Source organism: Mustela lutreola, chromosome 3, assembly GCF_030435805.1.
Source record: "Mustela lutreola isolate mMusLut2 chromosome 3, mMusLut2.pri, whole genome shotgun sequence".
NCBI lineage: Eukaryota > Metazoa > Chordata > Mammalia > Carnivora > Mustelidae > Mustela > Mustela lutreola.
In genome coordinates this window covers 145,531,299-145,546,472 of record NC_081292.1, presented here as the reverse complement: position 1 = coordinate 145,546,472, position 15,174 = coordinate 145,531,299, and the positions used below count along the sequence as shown (strand labels likewise).

At 37.2% G+C, this 15,174-nt stretch overlaps 1 protein-coding gene across 1 annotated transcript in view; it reads right to left on the bottom strand.

Moving 5' to 3' along the window:
* Positions 1–2,640: 2,640 nt before the first annotated feature.
* Positions 2,641–15,174, bottom strand: part of FASTKD1 (FAST kinase domains 1) — a 54,823-nt gene continuing 42,289 nt past the window's right edge. The window contains exons 10-15 of the mRNA XM_059167098.1: positions 11,991–12,119; positions 10,645–10,776; positions 10,167–10,280; positions 4,849–4,987; positions 3,900–4,014; positions 2,641–3,076 (exon numbers count right to left, since the gene is read on the bottom strand). Of these exons, the coding sequence (XP_059023081.1) occupies positions 2,981–3,076; positions 3,900–4,014; positions 4,849–4,987; positions 10,167–10,280; positions 10,645–10,776; positions 11,991–12,119 (725 nt within the window). The 3' untranslated portion in view covers positions 2,641–2,980. The remainder of the gene's footprint in view (positions 3,077–3,899; positions 4,015–4,848; positions 4,988–10,166; positions 10,281–10,644; positions 10,777–11,990; positions 12,120–15,174) is intronic.

Below are 15,174 nucleotides of genomic sequence, written 5' to 3'. Positions count from 1 at the left end.
GGTCATTAAGTCAGAAGACAGTAAGTTTCAGATGCTAATTACCTGCACTCCCACCAGGTGGCCTGAGGATAATTACTACACGGTTTTCTGCCCAGCACAAATAAATCATTCTTGGAAGAAGGGCTAGGCGTTATATCACATAGTAGGCCTTTAGTAACTATTTTATTGGATAAATGTGTTGTAAAACAAGAGAAAATCATTATTTCCTCATCATGGGTAGGATCAGGCCAGGTCAAGATTGGTCCATTTCCCACTCCCATCTCTTTATTTCCGTTTATTTAAAAAAAAAAAAAAAAATGTCTCCTCCAACTTTCTATTACACCAGTCAGGTTTCCACACACACCCCTTCCCCAAAACTCCTCCTCGCAACGGTACCAATGATTTTTATGTTGCTCAGTTTAATGGACATTTCCCAATCCTCGTTTTACCTGAGCCATCAGCAGCATCTGATACAACTGCTCACCCCCTCTTCCTCTTCCTCGAAATGCTTTCTCGACCTGGCTTCTAGGAAGTATCACTACCTATGACTGTCCCTCCTACCTCAATGGCCATCCCTGCCCAGCCTCCTTTGCTCATTTCTCTTCTCCTTGACCTCACGTTGGGGCACCTGGAGCTGAGTCCTCAGACTTCTCCTCTGTTTACTCTCCTCTAATCATATTATAGTGATTTCACCTACTTTCATAACTTTTTTTTTTTAAGATTTTATTTATTTATCTGACAGACAGATCACAGGTAGGCAGAGAGGCAGGGAGAGAGAGAAAGAGGAAGCAAGCTCCCAGCTGAGCAGAAAGCCCGATGCAGGGCTGATCCCAGGACCCTGAGACAATGACCCGAGTCAAAGGCAGAGGCTTTAACCCCCTAAGCCATCCAGGTGACCCTTCATGACTTTAAATACTGCAGACAACTTCCAAATTTGTATCTGACATCTGGACCTCTGCCTTCACCTCCAAACTCATTAAAATGCCTACTTGGTAACTCCACTTAAGATGTTTAAAAGGCATCACAGGGTGCCTGGGTGGCTCAGTTAAGCATTTACCTTCAGCTCAGTTCATGATCCCAGGGTCCTAGGATTGAGGCCCACGTTGAGCTCCCTGCTCGGAAGAAGCAAGGGGCCTGCTTCTTCCTCCGCCTGCTGCTCCCCCTGCTTGACTGCTTTCTCACTCTGACAAATTTTTAAAATCTTTCAAAAAATTAAAAAAAGAAAAATTTTAAAAAAGGCATCAAAAACTCAACATTTCTAAAACCAAACTCATGATCTTCACACTCGCTGCACCCCCTATTTCTTCCTCTAGTAGACTTTCCCATCTCAGCCAACAGCATTAACATCCTTTTAGTTGCTCAAGACAAAAACAAGTATCTTTGACTTCTTTCCCTCATACTTCTTTTCCAGTGAGTGAGCAAATTTTGTTGCCTCAGCTTCCAAATACATCACAAAATCTGACCACTTCTCATTACTTCCACAGCTACCACTCTAAGCCGACCACCTATTTTTTATTTATTTTAAGTAGGCTCCACGCCCATTGTGGGGCTTGAACTCATGACCCTGAGATCAAGAGCTTCCTGTTCTACAGACTGAACCAGCCAGGTGCCTCACCAACCAACATCTTTTGTCCGGATTATTGCAATGACCTCCTAATGGGTTTCCCCGCTTAAACACTAGTCTCCTTGCAGTCTTCTCCCATCTCACTGAACAGAGTAGCCCAAGAGATTCATTCCTTTATAGAAACTCTCCAATCGCTGCTTATCTCACTCACTATAGCCAAGAGGTTGGGCATTATGTATTTATCTGTGTTACCTTTTCTCGTATTATATACTTCTACCCTCAACCTCCCATTTGTTCTGCTCCAGCCACAGGGGATTCCCTGTTATTCTCAAATATGTCAGGCATATTCCTACATCAGGATCTTGGTCTCTCACCTAGAATACTCTACTGCCAGTTAGCCTCACCTCCTCAAACCTTAATGCAAATATCACCTTAGTGAGTCCACCTCAGATCACCCCATATAAAATCATACCTACCCAAAATATTCCTATCCCTGACCCTCCCAATTTTTCTCCATATCATCTAATATCATCTGTTGGGCACAGCAAAGATGGCGTTGGCCTGCCTTCTCTTCCGGCTAGAAAAGGCGCCACCGTGGCAGTATTGGCGCCAACGTGGCGGTTTCGGTTCCGCATATCTCTGACTATGTAACCAAACCCCATAGGCTCTCTCCCCGCTGACCTCATTTCCCATCCCCTACCCAATATAAGCTGCAACCCCTGCTCAATAAAGTGAGATCCTGCTTCGACAGATCCCCCGAGTCTGGTGTGGTTCATTAATGCGCCTGGACTCGCGACACTCGCCATCTCGCTCAGCCCCAAGGGGAGCTACCGGCTGGCCCGGACGCTCTCCTCGTGCCCGGAGTCCGACAATCATCTATGGCACAGTATATTTTATTCATTTTTTGGACTCTACCCACAGCAGATATGCTACATTCACTGCTGAATCCCCAGCATCTAAAACACTTCCTGGCACTTAGGCACTCAAAAAACGAATTGTAAACTAAGTTTCTTAAAAGCTACAAGTTCCTTATATTAAGAATTTTTATACCATTTCCCAACCAGATAATAAATATTGGAAAAAGGAAAATGTTAATTTTAAGTTTTTTAAAAGATTTTATTTATTTATTTGAAAGAGAGAATGAGAGAGACAGAACATGAGGGGGCAAAGTCAGAGGGAGAAGAAGACTCCCCGCTGAGCAGGGAGCCTGATGTGGGACTCGATCCTGGGGCTCCAGGATCATGACCGGAGCTGAAGGCAGCTGCTTAACCAGCTGAGCCACCCACGCGCCCCTGTTTGTTTATTTTAATAGGTATTCAGCTGACCTTGAAATCCATCAACTCTGAACTATTAGTTTTTCATTGAGTCAGGAAACATAATTAAAAATAAGTTCAGCTGGGACACACCATCATCACTAATTTTAAATAAAAACTACAGTCATGATTTGCCTTCCCCAAATATACATTCTCTCAGGTAGTCCATCCGAGCTTCCTTTGTTGCCAGTGCCATAGAGTTCCATTCAAAGTGCGGGATCTGTAAAATATGCCAAAGCAGCAACAAAGAGATATCAGGAAAGACTTGTAAGCACCACTAAGCCGAGCTGTAGGAACCTGCGAAATTAGTTTACAAAAGCATAAGCCATTTTTAGAAGCCGAGTTGATCCTTCTTCCTGATAAAGCCCAGACACCTACTTCTTCCTCCCAGCTTTTATCCTCCTATTCCTACAATACCAACAGCAGACCATTTTTCCTATGTACCTTTCCAACACACATAAACTAGCCTTTTTCTCTTGTATCCCTACCCATCTGCATAGTGCCTCTCTCATAAGATAAATTAAAAAAAAAATAGATCTTCCAAAGACAATAAAATGATTTTTATTTACCATTCAAGAAAAAATGGAGGATGTTCTGTTTCAGAGACATTTTAATATAACATTTTTTTAATATTTAAAAAAGGTAATTCGAGGGCGCCTGGGTGGCTCAGTGGGGTAAGCCTCTTCCTTTGGCTCAGGTCATGATCTCAGGGTCCTGGGATCAAGTCCCACATCAGGCTCTCTGCTTGGCAGGGAGCCGGCTTCCTCCTCTCTCTCTGTCTGCCTCTCTGCCTACTTGTGATCCCTCTCTGTCAAACAAATAAATAAAATCTTAAAAAAAAAAAAATGTCTGATGAGAGATGATCACTATATTTAATCGTGGCGAACACTGAGTAATATAGAGTACTCTTGAACCATTATGCTGTGTAGGTGAAATGCATAAAAATGGTATGTTAATTTATACTCCAATTTTTAAAAAAGGAAACACATGTACAGCCAGTTTTCTGGTTTTTTTAGAGACTGAATTACATGAGTATTTCATACCTGAATTACACGATAGCCCAAAATTTCCAACTGTCGTTTCTGCATAGCGGATTTTCCTTTTAAGTGAGGCATGTTTCTACAAAAAGCTCTTGAATCCAAAAATTCCAGAGAAATCCTACAGAAGATAAAAAAAAAATTTCCTTCTGAATCAAAATGAGAAACAATAATTATAAGCCTTTTAGGTACAAAGTTGCCTCTTTACAAATTAACAAAAGCCAAATGAATACAAATGAATATGCTATTTTTCTACTTAAATTAGTAATTGATGGGGGTGCCTGGGTGGCTCAGTGGGTTAAATCCTCTGCCTTCAGCTCAGATCATGATCTCAGGGTCAGGAGCCTGCTTCCCTTCCTCTCTCTCTGCCTGCCTCTCTGCCTACTTGTGATCTCTGTCTGTCAAATGAATAAAATCTTAAAAAAAATAAATTAGTAATTGATTTTTAATTGATTAGTAATTGATAAAAGTAAGCTTATTCATTAGAATTTACACCAAATTACAGTGAAAATCTCCATGCTTTCATTCATTTGTTTCCTTGTCCAATATATATTTATTATGCAACTACCATACGGAAGGCACTGTGAGGATCCAAACCTAAAGAGACAGCTTACAGTCTAACAATATGTGATACATCTTAAGTCACTGCAGTACAGTGTAGGAAGAGGTTAAGTGCTACTGGGTAAGTGGAGAGGTAGCAGAGCTCCAAAGAAGATACTATTTGCTTCCAGTGAGGATAACGAGAAGCTCAGCACTTTAAAGACACGGCCAGGAACTGGAAAGCAAAGGACTGACATAAAGGGTGAAGGCAAAGAAAAGCAAAGGCACAGAGGCAGAATGCAGGAGATAAATGAGGAGCAGAATCTCCTGCAATCGATCCTTGATAACCGAGTTCATTAAATTATGCCAAACTTAACGTTTAACTAACAAAATCTGAAACTAAGAAGTAAGTTACCTTTCAGCTCCTGGTGGCAATCTTGATCCAGTTATTTGGGTATTTGATTCCCAGTGCTTTTCTGGCAGACTCCCCAAAGTTATACTGTGGCTTCCATATGGAAGAGCGTTTTTTCTTTTATCCAAGATACACTCAAAATCTGTAAGTACAGGAATCAACAATATGAATTAAGTAAATTCTTACAGGTAAAAGTTTAAGATACATTTTAAATTTGTACACATATAGCACTATACATGTATATACACACACATATGGAAAAATGATGTACACCTCCCTAATTATTCAACTTGTTTTATAAGATGTGGTCCAATGGCACCTCTCTTTGAAAATCAATCAATAAAAATCAACCAGCAAGTATTACTAAACTATATTTAGCATGGAGTTATATTTAGTGTGGTATAGGCCAAGTCACATTAAGAGTTTTATTTTAATCCTCTTAAATCTCTTGGTAGCATTTGGAGGAAGCTAAACCTAGTCATCTGAAAACTAGTAAGGGCAAAGATTCAAACAAAGATTCCTGTATGAACTATACATAAGAGTAACTAAATAGCTGATACGGGGGAAAAGTCTCTTTAGACAAATTCCAGCTAATCCAGAAGAAATGGTAGCTGTTGAATATCACTACTTTACCACCCCTAATGAGTAATCAATTTAGACAATAATTAGACTGATAAAATCTGTACATGAAAAACTCATAGAACTTTCTAATGGATGAGATGATGAATCTTTAATAGAACAAAAGACAACCAACACGATGTGTCTTCTGATAGGATGCAATAAGAAGTACATACCACCTATGAAATTGGGCAAAATAAACAGACAAAAAATCCCAACCTGAATTTAACCTGAATCTATTCAAGGCACTAGATCTAGGAAGTGACTTACAGGAAAATAAGGGATGCAGGAGCAGGTTAAGAGATACAACAGAGGTATAAGTGAGAAGTCTAGAATGTGAAAAAAAAAATTTTTTTTTTCAATAAATAAATAGGAAGGGGAAAAGAGAAAGGGAGAAGTTACAAAGGCCTATCAACCAAATATGATGTCTGGATCCCAATTTTAACAAATAAACAGTAAAATGGAACATATAAAAGACAACTGAGACATTCGAACACTGACAAGCTACGTGACATTAAGAACTTATTATGAATGGTGGTAGGGGTGACAATGATGGTACTGAAGTCATTTATCTTTTCAGATACACATTTTAAGATGATATGTGTGATTTGCTTGAAAAGGATCAGGTGGGACTGTGGTGAGTGAGTGCTGAATGGGGGTTCATCATACTGTTCTATTTTCTGTGTATGTTTGAGATTTTTCTGCAATAAAAACAATTGTAAAAGTATTTAAACCAAGAGAAAAAGAAAGGACAAATGAAAAAAGAAACAACAGATGAAAAGAAAAAAGTAGGTTTGATTATCTGCTTTTTATATATAAGGGAAACTGGGGCACTGAAGCAGCTTCCAGCTAATTATCAAACAAGAAATATAGTTCTCTCACTGAGAGAATGAATTTTGGAGCTAGAATGCCTAGCTCAAATACTGGCTCCGCCATTTGCCAGATATAACCTTGGGCAAACAATAATGTCTCAGCCTCAATTTTCTTATCTATGAAATAGAATAATTTATGTACCTGGTAGGGGCATAATAAATTTATTATGTATAAAACACCTTAAACATAATAAAAATATGTAGGTATATCATTTGCTATTGCTGTTATTATATAAAATTGCAGCACTGTTTAACAGATGCATGTCCCAACAAAAAACCCTAAGGATTAAATAAACCATGACTTACTCAATTCAACAAAATATGTATGCAGTCACTAAAAATAATGTATATATTTGGGCACAGAAAAATATCTGCTATATATAAACATAGCTACAAACATTATAGAATAAGCCATTTTTGGTTTTAAAGAAGTCAGTTACAAAAAAAGACAGCAAAAGTAAACAATGGCTGTATCATGGTAATTTCTCTTTTTTTGTTATCTGTGCTTTCTTGTTTTTCTGTGAGTAGGTATCCTGTGGTTTTTTTTTTTTTAAGCAAGAGCTGTTTTTTTAAACCTTAAGCACTGCTTCTAATTAATAGTTATTAATCATACTATTACATTGTCTTAATTATGCTATATCCTTATATATAAATATTACCAATTAAATCTTCTTTTAATGATTTATATACATTTCACATTAAAATAAGCCTCTTGACAACAGGAGGTACAAATATGAATTGGAAATACAATGGTCTTGGGATAGAATAATCCTGGTTTCACTACTAATTACGTTATGCACGACTTGTAAGGCGTGATTTTTTTTTCTTTTCTGTATTTTCCAAATGTTTTATATAGATATGACTATTTATGGTTTGAAAGAAACATTAACAAAAGCAAATCAAAAAGAATAAAATGAAGTAACAGGAATAAAGAGCTGCTACAGTGCCTGTCACAAAGTCGAAGCTCAATAATTTTAAATTACAAGATGGAATTACAGATCATTTTCATATTCCTATTGTAGTACATTTCCTTCTGTGAGTATTATTTTTACAGGAGTATATTTTAAAATACAGATATAGCTTAAGTAGTACAAATTAACAGTACACAGATGGTCCCCAACCTATGATTTTTCAACTTTACAATGGTACAAAAGTGATATGCATTCAATATAGAAACCATACTTCAGATTTTGAATTTGGATCTCTTTGGTGCTCTGCAGCAATAGTGAGGAGAAACAGAATGATTTTGTTTTTCATTTTCAGTAAAGTTTTTGATAAACTACATGAGATATTCAACACCTTATTGTAAAACAAGCTTTGTGGTAGATGGTTTTGCCCAACTATAGGCTAATGTGAGTGTTCTGGGCACATTTAAGTAGGCTAGTCTAAGCTACGAAGTTCAGCATGTTAGGTGCATGAAAGGCATTTTTTTTCTTTTTCCTTTTTTTAGAGAGGTTGTGTGTGCAAGAGACGGTACAAGTGGAGGATGGAGTAGGGCAGAGAGAAGGGGGTGAGTAAGGATCTCAAGCAGACTCCCCACCCAGCACAGAGCCCCAGGAGGGGCTCGATCTCACAACACTGAGAACATGACCTGAGACAAAATCAAGAGTTGGACATTTAACTGACTGAATCACCCAGGTGCCCCTAAATGCATTTTGACTTAAAATATTTTCAACTTACAACCCCATGATAAGTCAAGGAAGATCTCTATTCTTAGCTGGATACATGGCCACCCAGAATGAAAACATTTCCTAAACTCATTCACAGCCAAGTGTGACCATAGGGTATAATTTAAAAATGGTATGTGCAACTTCAAGGAGCGGAGCTCAGAGGCACACCCTTCCTTTTCCTTCCCTCCCTCCACCTTCTGCTTAGATTGTTGATATGTTGGCTAAAGCAGAAGGAGCCATTTTGGACCATAAAATGGAAGCTACATATTGAGGTTGTAGTTTAGAATAAAATAGATGGATCTTGGACGCCTGGGTGGCTCAGTTGGTTAAGTGTCTGTCTTTCGCTCAGGTCATGATCCCACAGTCCTGGGATCCAGCCCCACATCAGGCTCCCTCCTCAGTAGGGAGCCTGCTTCTCCATCTCCCTCTGCCTGCCCCTCTCTGGGCTTGTGTGCATTCTTGCACTCTCTCTCTGACAAATAAATAAAATCTTTAAAAAATAAAATAAGATAGAAGGATCTTGATCTTTTAAGATTTGTGGAGCTGGCATCCCAGCCCTGGATACCCTATGCACGTGGAAGAAGGAAATAAACTGGTTAAGTTCCTTTACTTGTGGATTTTTGTCACTCATAGGCAAATGTAAGCCTAAAATAAAACCAAACAACTGAGAAAATGGGTTTTGTAGTGCAAGATGAGAGTACAAATGATGAATTTGGTTCAGTCTTCTGAACACTCAGTCTGATAATCCAGCTTCTGCCCAAACATTTCTTCTTCACAAGGCACCCCATTATTTCAGATTTTGACAAAACATTCATAAAATTCTTTTATTGACTTAAAATATTTTAAAAAGTATTTATATTTAAAATATAATAATATATAAAATATTTTTAAAGTATTTTTATCCTCGAAATAGATATCTTTTTCTTCTTTCACATAACAATCCTTCAAATATTTTAAGTTATGCTTACCACAACTTTTCCTGGTTTCAGATTAAACATTTCAGTTTAAACATTCAGATTAAACATTATATTATATTTGTATTTTTTTAGTAAAACTTATTGAGCACTCACTATGTTCCAAGGGCCGTGCTAAATGTTTTTCATACAATAAATCAATTAACCCTGTTAAGAGGGCGTTATTATCCCCATTTACAGATGAAGAAACTAATAAGGTTCCAAGGTTGAAGAACTCGCTAAGGAATTTAAATCTGTGCAGTCCCCGTCCTCTCTAGTTCTAAGACAGGATTTCTAGACTCTTTCCAGGTCCCATTTGTCACTGTCTCTCACAAAATGCAACCCTCAAAAAAGAATACAATACTAAGACATGTCTGAAGAACATTCTTATTATTAATAACATAGTTTAAAATAGTATTTGATTTTTGACAATCATTTATAGAATTAGTTAATATCAGGCGAATAATTCTTTTTTTTTTAAGTTTTACTTATTTATTTGACATCTGACAGACAGAGATCACAAGTAGACAGAGAGGCAGGCAGAGAGAGACATGGAAGCAGGCCTCCCTGCTGAGCAGAGAGCCCAATGTGGGGCTCGATCCCAGGATCCTGGGATTATGACCTGAGCAGAAGGCAGAGGCTTTAACCTACTGAGCCACCCAGGCACCCCAATCAGACTTATAATTCTATATAACAACTTGTATGTATGCAAGATGTTTTCTAAATCTAAATTTACAAAGTTTATGTTAATTCTCTTAAAATTTCATCTTTAAGTTCACCACTTGAACTTAGCTATTTTTAAAAAAAAATCTTATGTTGCCATCCAATTTATCAGCTAGTCTACTAACTTTATGTCCTCCCTGACAAATCAAAATGCCCTCTACAACTAGATAACTGAGAAAGTCAATGAGTTTAGAGTTGGGCACAAGTCTGCAGAAATCTTCATCCAGGTAGATAATACAACCTGAAGATCTAGAACTGTTCAGTGAATCTGAATCGGGGTTTTATTTAGAATTGGGAAAGACTGGTTTTAAAAAAAAAAATTATTTTTTTAAAACAAAATGCTGATGGTTATCAAAGCTGGCCCATGGGAATCACTATACTCTTCTTTCTATTTTAGTCTGTTTGGAGATTTCCATTTGATGAGGTGATTGTACTTTAATTAGTTTAGTCTTCTGAGAGTACCTGATAACCTAACACACACTCACCTATTCTGTGGTAATAAGGTGTAAGAACTGAGGCTTTTACACAATTGGGTCCTCCCAGCACTTCTGCTAACATTTTATAAATCTGCTGCTGTGCTCCACTCAAGCTGCCAATATCTTTAAGAAAATAAAAATAATTAGTGCACTTAAAATAAGTTAATCAGTTTCACATGAAAATCAACCGAACTGTACTAACCAAAAAATCAAGATTAATATTTTCAACAAGAGCTTAGATATAATACCATATGCAATGACATTTAATTCAGAACGATACAATTTCTGTGCTCTCTACCAGAGAGGTTTAGTGTCCTAAATATTAAGAAAGTCTTATAACATAAATCTCACCTATAAAATGGTTCTATCAAACAGGTCATGGCACTCTCATTAACTCTGGTGTCATGGTTGGGCTTAACAAAATGCTGCTACTTAGGAATTCACCTTGGAATTAAAATTTGCTGTTTGACCCAAAGACAACTCAAACCTTTATTATACTGCTGTTGACAGAAGCGGTCATGAAACCATGGAATCTGATACTCAGGGCACTCCAAGCAGACTGCTCTATTTAATTCCATAAGACGTAACTGGACCCTCATATTTAGAGATGAACATAAAACTGAAATCAAAAACAAAATATTAATGGATTTTGACAGGTGGGACGTAACAAAGGCAATCCATTTTTTCACATTCATTTATCCCCATTGTTTGTTAGTATTTTTTCCCTCATATTATAAAATCATTTCATTTGCACACACATGCTTTATATTTTTTAAATTATTCAGTGGCATGATTAGGACCAACTCCTATGTCATTTTCACGAATCATGAATATGACAACTACATTTTGAAAAATACTACCAAAGAATTTTCATTGACCTAATATTCCACATTTAGGTTTCTATCCTAAAGAAACAAAGATGAGGTCAATGATTTATGTATAATAATCATTATTTATAATGATGAATTGGAAATGACTTACATGATAATAAATGTTATTACATACCTATCATAGCAGATTATACAGACACTAAAACAATCATGACATCAGAAAGTATTTAATGGCACACAAAATTGTTCAAAATATAGTTCAATGACAAGAGGCAACATAGAAAAATGAATATACTAATAATCCAAACTTTGTTTTAAAATACATATAGATATATAAACATATACATAAAAATAGGAGGGAGACAGAAAGAAAGATATACTCTAAAATATTATTAAAACTGGTAGTTTCGGGGCACCTGAGTGGCTCAGTGGGTTAAGCTGCTGCCTTCAGCTCAGGTCATGATCTCAGGGTCCTGGGATCGAGTCCCGCATCAGGCTCTCTGCTCAGCAAGGAGCCTGCTTCCCTATCTCTCTCTTTGCCTGCCTATCTGCCTACTTGTGATCTCTCTCTGTCAAATAAATAAATAAATAATCTTTAAAAAAAGAAAAAAAAAACTGGTAGTTTCACTTGCTAGTAAAATTATGAGTTAGCTTTTATTTCCTATTTTATACTTTTCTGTTTTCCAAATTTTCTCCAGAAAGTAGGAAATACTTTCATTAAAAAATACATATTTACATTTAAATGCTTTAGTTTAGATAGAGATAAAATTTGAATATAAAGTATAGGTAATAGTTTAATAAATTGTAGATACTGCCTTCAGCTCAGGTCAGATCCCAGGGTCCTGGGATGGAACCTCACATCAGGCTCCCTGCTCAGCAGGGAGCCTTCTCCTTCTCCCTCTCCCTCTGCCCCTCCCTCTGCTTGTGCTTTCTCTCTCTCTCTAAAATGAATAAATAAAATCCTTATAAAAAATAAAAATTAAAAAACAATGTAGATACACACATTCAAGTTGAGAATCCATTTTGGCTAAGAATTTGATGTTAAAAATTGCCTTCAGCAGATCTTCTGGAAAATACCCAAGAATGGCCAAAGAATAACCAAGAAACACTAACATGAGAGGATTCAACACATCTGAAACAAAATTAAGATAAAAAAATTATAATGTACAGCCACCTCACATATACATAGGCACATACTTTATTCAGGTCAACCCAGGTTTTAAAAAACTGATACAAACACAGCCTTGACAAAGCTAATCTATACAGTTACCAGTCAGGATAGTGGTGAAGTGCTTACCTTTGCAGGGGAGCAGAGTAAGGAAAGGGGGACAGGAGAGAAGACACTGTGGTAATGCTCTGTTTCTTCACCTGGGTACTAATTCCTTGGGCGATTCAATTTCTGTAAATTCATACTATGTGCTAAGGATATGTAAATATTCCTATACTATTATTTGACTTCCATTAAAAAGTTTTAAAAATTGGCTTTGTAGAGAAAGAATTCAAAACAAAAAGGTCAGTAGTATATGTGGTTAAGTGGTCCAAGTCTCTATGTATTGATGATAACAATATCACAGGTGCTCAGAATGTGTTAGGTATCATTCTAAGCACTTTACATATATTAACGCATTGAAATCTCATTTCAATATACAGTAGAAACAATTATTATCTCCCCTTTGTAAATATATGCACAGAGGCACAGAGAAGTTAAATGACTTGCCTACAGTCACATGGTTAGCAAGCAGACAGTGAGGTTTAACCCTGAGAGCCCAGCTCCGGAGCCTGGACTACTATTCTGTATTGCTGTTAGGAATCTCAAATATCCAGGTTGAGTGTAGATGAATACGAAGCTCAGGTTTCCAAGAGCACCTCCTCCCTTATCTGTCACCCAACAGTAAAGGCACTTTGAGGTTATTCAGCAGATTTTCCTCACCCAAGAGACATTTCTGATGAGAAGGAAAGGGTTCCTACTGAGAGCAATATACTTAGAAAGGACAAAAAAGACATTACATCTTTGCTTTCAGATTTTTGCTGAGTTTATTTCATAAATCAAGATCAAATCACAAATGAGGTTAATAGTGACCTGTCAGTAAAAACATTAGATTGGCAGTGGACCTATCCACAGAGACCTGACAGGCCAGAAAGAACTGGCATGATATATTCAGAGCATTAAACGAGAAAAACATGCAGCCAAGAATACTATATCCAGCTAGGCTATCATTGAAAATAGAAGGAGAGGGGCGCCTGGGTGGCTCAGTGGGTTAAGCTGCTGCCTTCGGCTCAGGTCATGATCTCGGGGTCCTGAGATCGAGTCCCGCATCGGGCTCTCTGCTCAGCAGGGAGCCTGCTTCCCTCTCTCTCTCTCGCTCTCTCTGCCTGGCTCTCCATCTACTTGTGATTTCTCTCTGTCAAATAAATAAATAAAATCTTAAAAAAAAAAAAAAAAGAAAATAGAAGGAGAGATAAAAAGCTTCCAGGACAAACAAAAACTGAAAGAATTTGCAAACACCAAACCAGCTCTACAGGAAATAGTTACCCTGAATTTTAATGGGCTAAATGCCCCAATCAAAAGACACAGGGTATCAAAATGGATAAAAAAACAAAACCCATCAAAATATGCTGCCTACAAGAAATTCATTTTAGACCCAAAGACACTTCCAAATTTAAAGTGAGGGGGTGGAAAACAATGTACCATGCTCATGAACATCAGAAGAAAGCTGGGGTGGCAATCCTTATATCAGATCAATTAGATTTTAAGCCAAAGGCTATAATAAGGCTATAATAAGAGATGAAGAAGGATACTATATCATACTCAAAGGGTCTGTCCAACAAGAAGACCTAATAATTTTAAATATCTATGCCCCTAACGTGGGAGGAGCCAACTATATAAACCAATTAATAACAAAATCAAAGAAATAAATCGACAATAATACAATAATAGTAGGGGACTTTAACACTCCCTTCACTGAAATGGACAGATCATCTAAGCAAAAGATCAACAAGGAAATAAAGGCCTTAAATGACACACTGGACCAGATGGACATCACAAATATATTCAGAACATTCCATCCCAAAGCAACAGAATATACATTCTTCTCTAGTGCACATGGAACATTCTCCAGAATAGATCACATCCTGGGACATAAATCAGGTCTCAACCAGTATCAAAAGATTGGGATCATTCCCTGCATATTTTCAGACCACAATGCTCTGAAGCTAGAACTCAATCACAAGAGGAAATTTGGAAAGAACCCAAATACATGGAGACTAAACAGCATCCTTCAAAAAAATGAATGGGTCAACCAGGAAATCAAAGAAGAATTGAAAAATTCATGGAAACAAATGATAATGAAAACACAATGGTTCAAAATCTGTGGGACACAACAAAGGCAGTCCTGAGAGGAAAATATATAGCAGCACAAGCCTTTCTCAAGAAACAAGAAAGGTCTCAGGTACACAACCTAACCCTACACCTAAAGGAGCTAGAGAAAGAACAACAAAGAAAGCCTAAACCCAGCAGGAGAAGAGAAATCATAAAGATCAGAGCAGAAATCAATGAAATAGAAACTAAAAAACAATAGAACAAATCAATAAAACTAGGAGCTGGTTCTTTGAAAGAATTAGTAAGATTGACAAACCACTAGCCAGACTTATCAAAAAGAAAAGAGAAAGGACCCAAATAAATAAAATTGTGAATGAAAGAGGAGAGATCACAACCAACACAAACAATTATAAGAACATATTATGAGCAACTCTACGCCAACAAATTCAACAATCTGGAATAAATGGATACATTTCTAGAGACATAAAAACTATCACAACCAAACCAGGAAGAAACAGAAAACCTGAACAGACCCATAACCAGTAAGGAGACTGAAACAGTCATCAAAAATCTCCAAACAAACAAAAGCCCAGGGCCAGACGGCTTCCCAGGGGAATTCTACCACACATTTAAGGAAGAATTAATTCCTATTCTCCTGAAACTAGAAAAATAGAAATAGAAGGAAAACTTCCAAAGTCATTTTATGAGGCCAGCATCACCTTGATCCCCAAATCAGACAAGGATCCCATCGAAAAAGAAAATTACAGACCAATATCCTTGATGAACACAGATGCAAAAATTTTCACCAAAATACTGGCCAATAGGATCCAACAGTACATTAAAAAGATTATTCACCATGACCAAGTGG